This window comes from Corvus brachyrhynchos, unplaced genomic scaffold (assembly GCF_000691975.1).
Source record: "Corvus brachyrhynchos isolate BGI_N302 unplaced genomic scaffold, ASM69197v1 scaffold245, whole genome shotgun sequence".
NCBI lineage: Eukaryota > Metazoa > Chordata > Aves > Passeriformes > Corvidae > Corvus > Corvus brachyrhynchos.
The window spans coordinates 5,898,858-5,912,028 of NW_008238988.1; the positions used below are offsets into that span (position 1 = coordinate 5,898,858).

Consider the following 13,171-nt stretch of genomic DNA (forward strand, 5'->3'; position numbering starts at 1 on the left):
AGATCCAGGGGCAGCCCCAGCTGCTCTGGGAATTCCAGCCCAGCCCCTCCCCACCCTCCCAGCCAGCAATTCCCAATTTCCAATCCCCCACGCACCCCCGCCCTCTGGCACTGGGAAGCCATTCCCTGGGTCCTGTCCCTCCATCCCTTGTCCCAAGTCCCTTTCCAGCTCTCCTGGAGCCCCTTTAGGCACTGGAAGGGGCTCTGAGCTCTCCCTGGATCCTTCTCTTCTCCAGGTGAACATTCCCAGCTCTCCCACAGGTGAGATCTGCAGGTAGAATAATTCACAGCTGTCCATGTGTCACCACTTTTCTCCACGATCTCCCATTTAAATACAGATTTATCATGAATTTACCAGCCCTTACCTTGCTTAACTTCTGGCATGGGCTCAGATCCCACCCCTCATGACAGGGCTGTGGGTTCCAGCGGCCGCCATCCGAGCAGAATATTCCATTGTGGAATATTCCCACGTGTCCCGCGTGTCGCTCTCTGCAGAAGTAAAATTCCCTGCCAGAGGAGGCTGCAGTGACTCAGTCCCTGCTCGTGGGCCTTGCAGCCTTCCCTGATGGATGTTCCCTCCCGGCGTGCCACACATCCCAAAACTGCGAACATGTGAGCAGGCAAAACCGAATTTTCCTAATTCCCTGTTATTCACCATCAAATCCCTGATGGCTAAAACAGATTTCTTTGTGTGGATATTTTGTCACCTTTGGTCTAATTCTTTTTATCTTGCTGTCTCCCTCTCAGTGAAGTATTTTCTACAAATTCTGTCTGGGTTTTTTTCCCTGCTATCCAAGGATCTTTAATTTTTGCCCTATTCCAGTGTCTCTTGCCAAGATTAATACTCCAGCTGCCTGGAAACTCTGAATTTGTTTGTTTTGTATTCATTCTTGTCATCTTTGAGCAGCTATACATCTCCTCTCCTATCTCTGTGTCTCATCTTTCTGAATAATTTCCTACATATTTTAGCCAAACTTTGCTCATGGATAACTTCTCTTCTTTCCATCTGTTTGCTACTTCTCTATCAGCTCCCTGTCTTCTTTCTTCTTTCTCTTCCAAATCCTTTTCCTCCCCCTTTCTCTATAAGTAACCCCTATTTCTTGCATGAATTCTTCATTTATTAATAGGAAATCACAAGATCATCTTTGCTGTCTCCCTCTTCTACAGGCAGGATCATTCCAAGTCATTCCTGGTGGGTTTTTGTTGAGTGTTTTCTTCATTTTTTTTTTTCATTTGTTGGAGATTTCACAGATTCCCATCCCTTCACATTCAGCACTGTGATATTACTCCAGTAGGAGAACCTTTTCATCTGTCCAGGGAATGTAGGTTAAGGCAATCTAAACCCATTGTTAATTATGCTGTTATAAAACTGGGAATGGATTATCCCTTCTCCCCACTTCCCTGCTATCTTTTATGTGCATGAAGGTTGTTATCTTTTCACTGTCAGTCCTTTGCTAGCCTGAATCTCTGCATTTCCTTCAATTTCCCCCCATTAGTCATGGTTCCTAGAACTGCCTTGGCTGGTGCCCCACACTCAGAAGCACGATCCATGTGCTATCCAGGGGCAGTTCCAGCTGCTGCCTGCAAGGTTTTGCTGTTTTGGGGATGCTTCTCAACCATGATTTTCACATGGGTCAGGATTCAGCTGTGCTGAAAGGCTGCAGCTGATGTTTCAAGGATTCTTTGATTTGAAGAGGCCACGGGGATTTGGCATTGGATCTTCTGAACTCGTGGTGGAGAAAGATGGAATTTTTTCAGTGTGGGGTGGGAGGCTTTTGCTTTCGACCTTGTTTAGATTTGACTTTCTTGAAAATACTTGAGTAGTTTGAAAAGGCTCCAGTTGTTGACTGAGAATTCAACAGTTTGTTGGAGAAATGGGAGGAATGAATCCATCAGATTCAAGCTTGAATTAAAGGATCTTATGAAAATGAGTGAGAGGGACTTTGAACAAGGGCCTGGAGGGACGGGATAAGGGGGAATGGCTTTAAGCTGGGAGAGGGTAGATTTCAGTTGGATATTGGGAAGGAATTCCTCCCCTGTGAGGGTGGTGAGGCCCTGGCCCAGGGTGCCCAGAGCAGCTGTGGCTGCCCCTGGATCCCTGGAAGTGTCCAAGGCCAGGCTGGATGGGACTTGGAGCAGCCTGGGGATAATGGAAGGTGTCCCTGCCATGGCAGGGGGTAGAACTGGATGGGATTTAAGATCCCTTCCAACCCAAACCATCCCATGCTTCCATGATTCTCTAAACTCAGAAGTCCTTCACTCACAGTGATCATTTATAAGCAGGATGTGTGAATCCAAGCAAAGCTGTAGCTGCAAGGTAACCCCTAAACCAAGCCCAGTGTGAAATCTGCGCTAAATTTATGGAAGTTGTGTTGCCTTCTTTCTTTTTCATTGGTTAAAAAAATACTACTGATGTTTATAAAAAGCCTCTTGACATTTGAAACTTCTCTACTACTGTTTTCCTGCCCCAGTGAAGTGTTTCTCCATATAATTCAACATCAAGAAGCCCTTGAGGATTTACTTAAATCGGTCAGGGGTGGATTCTCGCGAGTGGGTTCCCTTCTACCTTCGTTTTTCAGAGTTATTTTCTTAAATAAAACTCTGGCAGTCACTGAGACATAAAGGTTGTGATAATTTCTGTTGTAACACACTGGTACTTTTTTTGCCAGCGCCACTGTTCTCAGGGAAGCTGCCTCAAAGCTCAGCAAATATAAACATCTATTTTAAAAGAGGTTATTAAAAAATATTAGCTGTGCTGTTACTTAAATAAACACATGAAGAATTCAATTTACAGCAGTGCTTGAGTCCTCTTGGACTTGTCAAAATCATCTAAATTAAAGGGAGCAGGATAAAGCACTTCATGTTTGCTGGGTTGGACATCCCTGACTTTAATATAGGAGGGAGTTTTACTGGGGAAACTTTAAACAAAAGTAAACATCCCAGAATAATTTGGGTGGGAGGGGACCTTAAAGCTCATCCAGTGCCACTCCTGCCATGGGCAGAGACACCTCCCACCATCCCAGGCTGCTCCAAGCCCTGTCCAGCCCGGCCTGGGACACTGCCAGGGATCCAGGGGCAGCCCCAGCTTCTCTGGGCACCCTGTGCCAGGGTCTCAGCACCCTCACAGCTGAGAATTTCTTCCTCATATCCCATCTAAATGTCCCTTTCTTCAGCTTAAAGCCATTCCCCTTTGTCCTTCCATGCCAAAGGATGAATAAAGTTAATAATATATAAAATATTACAGCAGAGCTGCAGGGTTTGAGTTCAGGGTTGTGGGGAGAACATCTTCTACTTGGAAGTTCTCTCAAGGGGGTTTGTTCTCTGCAGAAACACAAATAATAAATTGCATCTCTGAAATTACTGCTTTTTAATTTATAAAAATTTACCTCTTTGTATTAAAGTGGCAGAAGCATGCCCTGCTCATAATGGATTTTTCAGTAGATGCTTTTTTTCCCCCCAAAAGATACTTAGGATGTGCCAATGTGCACAAGTGTCGTCACCCAAAACCACCCTCGTGACGAGGCAGCTCTGAGTCAGCCGAGTGGGCGTGCAGGCCATATGCTCCATCCAGGTCCCTTGGGAATGAAATATTCCTAATAACCCCCTCCCCTCTTTCCAGGCAGAAGACTCTGGAAGTAGCTTCCAGCAGTCCTCGCTGCTGTCTTTGTGCTGTGAGCAGCTGGGTCAGCTCCAGCTGGGGCTCTCTGATGGATACCCCGGGGCTGCTCCAGGGTTCTTCCCTTCCCTCCCTGGGATCCCTGGGCTGCTTCCCTGGAGCCCTCTGAACTCACAGATCATGCTCAGGCCACCAGGCCAGCCCTGCTCTGTTGGTCTTCAAGAAATATTTGTGCCTCATGAAAGCGTGGAGTAAGGAATTCTGCTGTGGGGATGTTGGATAACAGGTCGCTGTGCTCGGAGGGTTTTGGCTGGGATCCAAGCCCTTGGCATGTTTTCCCAAGTTCTGTGCATCGCTCCAGACCTCCCCAAATGTTCAGCCATGCATGATGTAACCCTGGCTGCTTCCTGTTTTTCAGGAGATGACTTTTCACTGATACAGCAAGAGATATATATGGTTAAAGAATGCAAACATTGCAACATAGTCGCCTATTTTGGGAGTTATCTCAGGTAAAACGCCACTTTTTATATCAATATTCCTGCTCGTTCTCTCCTAAAACAATCCCAGTCTGGTTTAGTCCTTGAATCCTCTTGAAATCTTCTTCCAGAGGTTGAATTGCCCTTGGTTTTGTTTTTTTTTAAGCCAACCCAATTGGCTTTAAAAAACAAAAGTGACTACTAGTTTGTTTTCTCTGCTGGCCAAAAGGCTGGAATATTTTTATCACTAGGAACAGAACGAAACTTTTCCCTTGGAGATTCTTGCAACAGACCCAAACTGGGGATATAGGCAGACCCTCCTACCCTTCAGCCATGGAATATCATCCTGGAGATTAAATGTCCGTGGGTTTGTTTTTTTTTAAGCCAACCCAATTGGCTTTAAAAAACAAAAGTGACTAATAGTTTGTTTTCTCTGCTGGCCAAAAGGCTGGAATATTTTTATCACTAGGAACAGAACGAAACTTTTCCCTTGGAGATTCTTGCAACAGACCCAGTCCCACTCACACATTTATCAGTTCTAATATAAAAGCAGATCGTTATTTCTCTAGAGCAGAATTGCCTTTGGATGTTTTATTTAATTATAGTTCTCTGGGCTATGAAAGTATGGCCAGGGAGTTAAAAATTTGAAAGTATGGCCAGGGAGTTAAAAATTTGAGCTGCTGGTAATAATATTTTTCACAGTTCTGGTGTGACAGAGGCAGAACCAAGGTGGTGTCAGCTGCCTGCACCTTCCCATGAAATGTTATACAGGAAATTGGGGAATATTCTCCATTTCTGTGGAGCTCTGTCATTTATCAATTGCCTCTGTGGGAGTAAAAACCAGCACTTTGCCTGTTTGGTCTGTTTTTCCTACGAGGCTTCATCTTTCGGTTTCTTGGAGGGCTGCATTTAAATAATCCCTACAGCCCAAATGGACTCAACTGGAATTAAATGGCTGAATTTCTAATTCCCCATTTTGGAGGGCATGAAGAGTTTTTTAGATTTAATGAGGTAATTTCAATTTAAGATTGGAACACGGAGTTTAGTGTGTTACTTAATTTAATTTTGCTGATAGCAGCTAAACCTCAGGTGTTTTATTGTAGAGTTAAAGCACCACCTTTTAGGTTTAATAGTGTTTGAACATTTCTCAGGGACTTTGGCATGAAATTTTCATTTTTATTGGTGAAAATTTATATTGATAACCTGAGAATTTCTATTAATAACACGAGAATTTCTATTAATAACAGTGTAACTGCTGCTCATGTATCAGAATGTGTATTTTTAACAGAGAGTGATCAAGACCAAGAGACAATAATTTAAATAATGATGATTAACTCTGTTCTGTATCCACATCAGTCAGCCTCTGATGCCTGTGTTTTCATTTTGTTTTGGTAGCCGTGAGAAGCTGTGGATATGCATGGAATACTGCGGTGGGGGATCCCTCCAAGACATTTACCATGGTACTTGGGCACTTATTTTCACATTTTTTTACCTTGGGAAGCTTTCTGCAAAGAAGAAAAATAAATAATAACTACTAATAATAAATAATTCCCCTACAGGGAACGGTTGGCACTGGATGTGGGGGTTTTTGGGGGGCATGAACTGGGGGTTTTAGCTACGGTCAAGAGATTTTGAGAGCACTTTTCAGATATGGTGACCAGCATTTTATGGCAGAACAGTTGGATATGGACACTGTGCATGGGCTGAGGAAGCAGTTTGGACTGGGAAATCTCAAAAATTGATCTTGAAAGGGGAAAAATTACTCTTATTCCTGCCCCTGTGAAATACCACCTCACTCTTGTATTATTTTCTTTCCTGAAGTTTCATCTGGAGTTGTTGATGCTGTAGAAGAATTTATTGGAGTTGTTGGAAAAGCAGCTGGAGACTTGCTCTGCCTTTAAATGATAACACTGAGTTTTTGGATGCCAGAGCTCTTTCTGCTTTATTTCTCAACTACTTAGTACAAATCCTTTAAAACAATTCCAAGCCCCTTAGATAGCCCCTGATATGAAACATTCCTATTTCTAATATTAAAATATTAGCAGAAGTCACTTTTTGTTTCCTCACAATACAAAATAGTACAAAATCACTTGTAAAATAATAATTAGGATCTGTGAAAACAGGTTTTCTTCTCACTGTGGGTATTGTCTTCTGTTATGGTGCTGTTTGGGTTGGTTTTTTTACAGAAAGCCTTTCTGTAAAAGAAGCAAACAAACCCCTCTTTTCAGCTCAGTGTACAATACAGATCATGTAAAACCAGCCTTTAACTTTTGCATGGACAAACCATTTTTTGGCTGCTTCACAATGTTATTTATGTGCTGTGTGTTGTAAATTGACTTTTGAATCTTTATTTGCAGTAACAGGACCTCTGTCAGAGTTACAGATTGCTTATGTGTGCAGGGAAACGCTACAGGTACTGTACTTCTGCAGGTGCACAATCAAGTGTTTATTCCATGTAAATAAAGCAGATACAGGAAATTATTTCAGTTCCATCACTTCCACTGGGAACCAAGCAGAAACCAGTTAACCAGGGGTAACCTGTTAGTTTCCATACCGTAAGTAAAAATTAGCAAGAAATCCTAGTGTAATATCATGCAAATACTTGCTTAAAGTTTGAACTGCCTGCCTGCCCTGTGGTGGTAAATTTAATGTTGTGTGGGGGTAAAATACTGCAAGCAGATAAATAAAATTCCCTTTTGTTTTGGGACTGCTGATAACTGAGAAATACAAGGCAAAGCACCCCTTATCTGCAGATCTCAAATGTCTCAATTTCCAAATAAAATACATTGAGAAAATTAAATTTATTCAGTGGGACTGGCTTTGTAGGATGTTAACAAATGGCACAATAACTCATTGTGTCTTTTATTTCCAGGGTCTTGCTTATTTACACATGAAGGGCAAAATGCACAGAGACATAAAGGTAACTTGGAACCTTGAGAAATTCATCTTGCAGTTCCTGGTGCAGGAAAAATATTCCTGATAAAGATTTTTAATTTATTTTGTTTTAGGGTGCAAACATTCTACTAACAGACCATGGAGATGTTAAATTAGGTGAGTTCCCTGAATTTTGTAATACGGATTTAAGAGCCCTGTGGATGTGGCACTTGGGGACATGGGGCAGTGGTGGCCTGGGCAGTGCTGGGGAATGGTTGGACTCCATAATTTAAAGGTCTTTTCCAACCTAAATGACTCCATGATTATTTGGGGCAATGGGTGATGATTGAAAGTGATGACAAAGTGGGTATCCATGGCTTGGCTATGTAGGAGATGAGAAGTTTTGTATTCTCTCAAGAAATTATAGATAATTTCATTATTCAACCACTGAGCCTTGAAGCCTCCCAGATTTTCTTGGAATTTTCCAGGCTGGGATTACCTGGCTGTCAGTGTTTTTATCCCTGGCCAGGGTGCCAGTTGTCCCTGCGAGTCTCTGAGGATCCCCTGTGTGGGAGGGCATCTCCAGAGCCTGGCAGCCTGTGGAACAGTGGGATCTGATCCTGGCTCTGTGTGGGGTGTTGGGCATTTCCACAAAGGTGCAGGAGAGGAAAACTCCGAGGTGTACAGGGAAAAGCTGCCATGGGATTCTCATCATCCCACTGGAGTCAGGGCATTAGTTGTGCATTAGTTCAACACCTCCACACCCCTGTGGGGAACCAGGAATGCTGTGTTGGGAAAGGACAGCTTTTTAAAGAAGATAAAAACCAGGAGTACAACCCTGACACTGAGAGGAGATTCCGCTCCCTGCATTAAACTTGGGATAAACAGTGGTACCTCCCTTTTGCCTGCTAAGCTGGCTGGATTTCCCCAGGTTATCCTCCAGCTGTCATACCACCAATCAATCAAAATAAAATGGATTTAAATGATTTTTGGCACTCCAAGACCACCTGATGCTTGGGAGTTCTGATGCCAAGGGATGATTGGCCCCTAGACAGAGTCTCCAGGGCAGAGAACAGATGCCCCATCACAGTTCCTCCATAAATAACACACTAAAGGTACTTTTTGTACCTTTTCATCTTACCAAGGATGATGCTATTTTTCCTCTAGAATTGAATATCCACAAATTCTGCTTGAGGTATTTTGAGATGGAAAAATGATCTAAGAGAAGAGCTGTGTGTACAAAGAAAACTCTTTGATTTGAAGTCATGTCAGTGAAGGCATTAATGATCCTATTATTAATCTTTGTTTCCCTTAATGAGTTTTTAATTTGGATGAGACCCATGATTGTTCTTTCATAACACAGTAAGATTGGGGTGTTAAACTGGGATTTCTAAGGCTCTGATGATTTGATTTGATTTTCCAGCTGACTTTGGAGTAGCAGCAAAAATAACAGCCACTATTGCAAAGAGGAAATCCTTTATTGGCACCCCTTACTGGTAAGAAACCACTTTGATTGCTGTGCTGCAGAGCTGAGTCTGTATTTATGCCAAAAATTCTCAAACACACACATATGTGTATAGAAATTGCAATAATTCCCTTTCTTCCAAGTAAAATGCCCAGAGGCTAAAAATCTGGGAAGCACTGATTGGAGCTGATCTGTTGCTGTAACAAAAGCTATTTGGTATTTGAGGCAGGGTTGTTGTTCCTCCCAAAGTCATTAATGCAGAATATTCTCCTTTTTTGGGGGGATCCCAGTGGTTATTCAGTTTCTCAGTCTTACTTTTTAATGACTACAATAGTGTCTCTCTGATTTCTGTGCAGAAGGGAAACGAGATTTTTAAATTCTCTTTTAATCATCCCTACTGATTAATGTCTGCACAAGGCAACATTTAATATGCAAATAATCATTGTAAATCTTGAGCTGGGTTAATATGCAAATTTATCTGGGTTTAGGCATCACTGGGATGCAGAGGAGCTGCCTGGGGAGGTGTTTTTGGGCAAACAGCTTCAACCAGACAATGGCTTTTAATTGTTGTGGCCCCGCTGGAGAAGGAGGGCTGAGGGCAGGGAGATGATCTGGTCATTAGATTTCCTGGGAATGCTGAGCCTGGTGCTATTCCCAGCCCCTGACCTGGGGCAAAACACCTCTGGGTGCTTCCTGAGGAGCTCTCCGGGTGGATTCCCCCTTGGGAAGGGGGGTTGTGTGCAGAGGTGCTCTGGGTGATGCCGCGTTGGTTTTCCAGGATGGCCCCCGAGGTGGCAGCGGTGGAGAAGAACGGGGGGTACAACCAGCTGTGCGACATCTGGGCCGTGGGCATCACGGCCATCGAGCTGGCAGAGCTCCAGCCGCCCATGTTCGACCTCCACCCCATGAGGTTTGTGCTTCTCTGCCTCCAGCACCTCCCTGAATCCCAGCAGGAGCTGTCAGGATTCAGTTTAACCTTCTCTGGAGCTCAGAGCTAGAAACTCACACCAAAATTCCTTCTCTGAATGTTTGTTTTCGTGTCTGACTTCAAGGCATCAGACTGCAGCTAAAACCTTACATTTGGAATGGAAATTATAACCAAAACCTTGAAATTGAAAAATTTTCGGTGGCACCTGGCCTAGGGGAAGGTGCCATGGGCAAGGGGGTTGCAATGAGATGGGCTTTAAGGTCCCTTCCAACCCAAACCATTCTGGGATTCTGGGATCAGGAATCTGATTAGGAACAGGGGCAGATTCACTGGTGATAGCAAACCACTAGGGAAGCCATAGCCTAATGTTTAACAGGATTATTCATGGCACTAAAAATACTTTATTTAAAGATAAAATCGACAGATTCCGTGTATCTCTCTTTTAACACAGTGCAGACTCTAATCCAGTTTCACCATTATGGTTCTCACCAGAAAGTGTTAAAGTATTTAGATTTTTAAATGAAATTAGTTTACTTTTTTACCATACTATGTCATTACTCTTTCTTTCCCTTTAGGGCTCTCTTTTTAATGTCAAAAAGTAATTTTCAACCGCCAAAGCTAAAGGAAAAAGCAAAATGGTAGGTGGAACTCCTTCCTTTGTTCCATATTTTGTTGGAATTACATGATCCTTAATGTCCCTTCCAACCCAAATCATTTCATGATTCTATGATTTTATAGATGAAGGGAAAAAAATATTCATTATTATTGAAGAAGAAACCCTTCTTTGGTGGTCTTTGTATGTTTTAGAAGAAAACCTTTCCCCTTAATTCCTGTCATGGGGCATTTCCTGGTTTCTTTACCCTGTGATAAATTCCTGGTGCCATGCTTGGTTCATTTCCTGTACCAAAATGTTTTCCATGCAAGTTCCATTAATCAAGTGGGGTTTTGTCCCCATTTTGTTAACTTGGAAATGTCATTATTCAAACCTGAGGTGAGATACCTGGACAGCATTCTGCTTTATGACACCCTCTTGTAATCTGCTTAGCAACTGTCTTAAAATCAATAATACCTTGCAAAATTCAACATAAACCCTCCTTTTTCTTTAAGGTCAGCAACATTCCATAATTTTGTCAAAATAGCACTTACAAAAAATCCAAAGAAGAGACCGACAGCAGACAGACTCCTCTCTGTAAGTGATTTGGGGCATTTGGTGAGCTCAGGAAGGGATCTCTTGCTTCCAAAGGAGCAACAGCTCAATAGGAAACCAAAGGGGAACCATTTTCTTTAATCTTACTACACGTGGAGTGAAATCTGAAGGAAAAAGATGTTGATCAGCTCTTAGCAAGTGGATTTTGTTGAGTGTTTTTACACAGTTTTACACAGTTTTTGGCAGGTACAGTTACAGAAATTGGCTTCATGTTCTCAACCTTGGCCTTCCTGCAAGTGGGTGCCTCAGCCTTGGAGCTGTGTAGAAGTTGGACTTTCCTGACTCCCAGAAATTTCAGCAGCCCTTGATGTATCTCTGCTTTCCCACACTCCGAACTGCTGATGTAAAAAATGAAATTCAAGTGTAATTATTGGTTTGACTCGAGTTTAATTCCCGGTTTACAAGTGGCCCAGAGTGTGGTGTTTCCATGTTTATGTTACCAGGAAGTCCAGCCATGAAGGCATCATGGAAAAAAGTCAAACCTCCAGAAAGCAGAAAAGAATCAGTAACTGTATTGAATGTTTGTTACTGAGAGTTACCCATTAATTGCATATCAAAACTTCTTCTTTTTGTGTTCTTTGCTGTGGTTACAGCACAGCTTTGTAGGGCAGCCTGGGCTCTCGAGGTCTTTAGCAGTTGAGCTGTTGGACAAAGTCAATAACCCCGAGAACCACACCCACTATGGGGAAGTTGATGATGACGATTTTGAGGTGAGAACATCTTTTATTCTCTGCTTTTTGTTGAAACTGCACTTTAAATGCCCTGCTTTGCTTTGGGAATCGAAGATTGAAGCTCAAACTGCAGCAGCTGCTCCTTGTTCTTGTTGGTTTGGTTGTTGCTGGTGCTCTTCCCTCACGTCTCCCTTCCCACCCCTGCAGCCTCACTCCGTTATCCGCCACACGATCCGCTCCACCAACAGGAACATCAGGGCAGAGAGAACAGCATCAGAGATAAACTGTGAGTTCCTGCTCTGCTTTCCCCTTTTTTTGGGGGGTGATTTGCCTCTGGAGGATGTCGGTGTTGTCGTTTCCCAAAAATCTCTTCCCATTTGGGAAGCAAACCCAGGAGAAGCAGCACGTGAATCTTCAATAATAATTCCTGAAAACTAAAATTAATTATCTATATAATATACTACTCAGATGAATCTAAGGTGAAATGTTGAAAGTAGAAATGGTTTTATCTCCAGGTTTGGTCAAAAGTCTTTGGTAGCACCAACACTGGCAGCTCCTCTGCACCGTGTGTATCGCACTTTGGGGAATTTGCTATTCAAGAGTCTCTTTCTTCTCTTTCACATGCATTTCAAAGTGACAAGTGGTTAAAGAGTTACGTTTCTGTGACTTGGTATTTGCATTTGGCCTTTCTTGTGGGTTTCATATTTGCAAATTTGAGCATTCAGACAAAGAGGCTGATAGTGAAGTGCTGCTCGTTTGAGAGGCAAATTCAGTGTTGTGTACCCGATATTTACATCTGTTCCTACCTGAATTTCACTGTAGTGAGCACTGAAAGGGCTCTAGTGCAAGGCTTTGTACACTAATTATGAAATTATAATATTTTGTAGTTGATAAGCTGCAGTTTGAGCCTCCTCTACGCAAAGAAACAGAAGCTCGGGATGAGATGGTAAGGAGGAGTTTGGGGGTTTCTTTATTTATTAAAATCACAATCTCGTCACTGTTTTGGGGTTCAACCCTTAGCAACTTGCTGGAAAAATATTTTTAAAGTTCCCTAAGTGACCCTTACTGGATTTTTCACTATCAGTTTTTGTTTTCCTGTTCCTTATTGCTGCTTGATCTGGATATTACACCATTTCCAGGTGCTGCTTAATAGTGTAAGAAGAAAAAAAATATCAATAATTTATAGATTGTAAGATGTTATTTCACTTTGGAATTTGATTTTCCTGCTTGTAGATCATTCTGCAGGGCTGGGGAATCCTCAGGCCTCTTTGTGTGTGGTGGATCAGGTACTTTAAGGCACTTTAGTTTGACAAGGAGGGGTAAAAATAACAATTTCTGCATTTTCAGGTTGTGGCAGCTGGCAGTGACTTTGCTTCACATTGGAATCCTTTTGTTGATGGTAGCAACAAGTAAGTACAGATCAAACCATCTTTTCTTTCTGTGACTTAATATGAAACTGAAAGAAAAATGAGTTGTGTTAAAAAAAATCAAACCGTAAGCCCTGATCCACTTTAACGTTCATCATTTAAGGAGGTGTTACCCAGCGTGCAGCCCTCCTTCTGCAGGTGCTTGGTCAATTCTCTTGGAGAGTGACTTTTAATCTCTTTTAACCACCAGCAGCAGCTTGTTCTAAGTTTGTAGGTGGGAAGTGTAAATGCATGACCAGGACAGTGACATAACACAGCCACAGTGAGTTTCCTGCAGCAGAGCTGAGTTCAGGATCCTGCTCTGGCCTCACACTTCTCTTCTGAGCTGTGGCTGTGGTTGTGACATCCTGTGCCAAGGCCTGTGCACAGCCCTGAACTCGAGAAAGGGAAGGAGAAGCCAGTTCTGAATGTTGAGTTTTACCAAGCTCAGTAACACTGCCCAGCTCCTCCTGCTGTGGGGTCTGATCAGTGTAATTTAGAACTCAGCCACGGAGTGTTTTGGGGTGAA

At 42.8% G+C, this 13,171-nt stretch overlaps 1 protein-coding gene across 2 annotated transcripts in view; it reads left to right on the forward strand.

Annotated features, from left to right (window-relative positions):
- The window catches only part of MAP4K5 (mitogen-activated protein kinase kinase kinase kinase 5), a 53,896-nt gene that overhangs the window by 23,446 nt on the left and 17,279 nt on the right, over positions 1-13,171 (forward strand). For both annotated transcript variants that reach the window (XM_017738883.1, XM_017738884.1), the window contains exons 3-15: positions 4,034-4,124; positions 5,487-5,551; positions 6,449-6,504; positions 6,964-7,011; positions 7,100-7,142; positions 8,389-8,461; positions 9,209-9,340; positions 9,934-9,996; positions 10,466-10,547; positions 11,159-11,275; positions 11,444-11,522; positions 12,124-12,182; positions 12,584-12,645. In XM_017738883.1, coding sequence (XP_017594372.1) covers positions 4,034-4,124; positions 5,487-5,551; positions 6,449-6,504; positions 6,964-7,011; positions 7,100-7,142; positions 8,389-8,461; positions 9,209-9,340; positions 9,934-9,996; positions 10,466-10,547; positions 11,159-11,275; positions 11,444-11,522; positions 12,124-12,182; positions 12,584-12,645 — 970 coding nt within the window. The remainder of the gene's footprint in view (positions 1-4,033; positions 4,125-5,486; positions 5,552-6,448; positions 6,505-6,963; positions 7,012-7,099; positions 7,143-8,388; positions 8,462-9,208; positions 9,341-9,933; positions 9,997-10,465; positions 10,548-11,158; positions 11,276-11,443; positions 11,523-12,123; positions 12,183-12,583; positions 12,646-13,171) is intronic.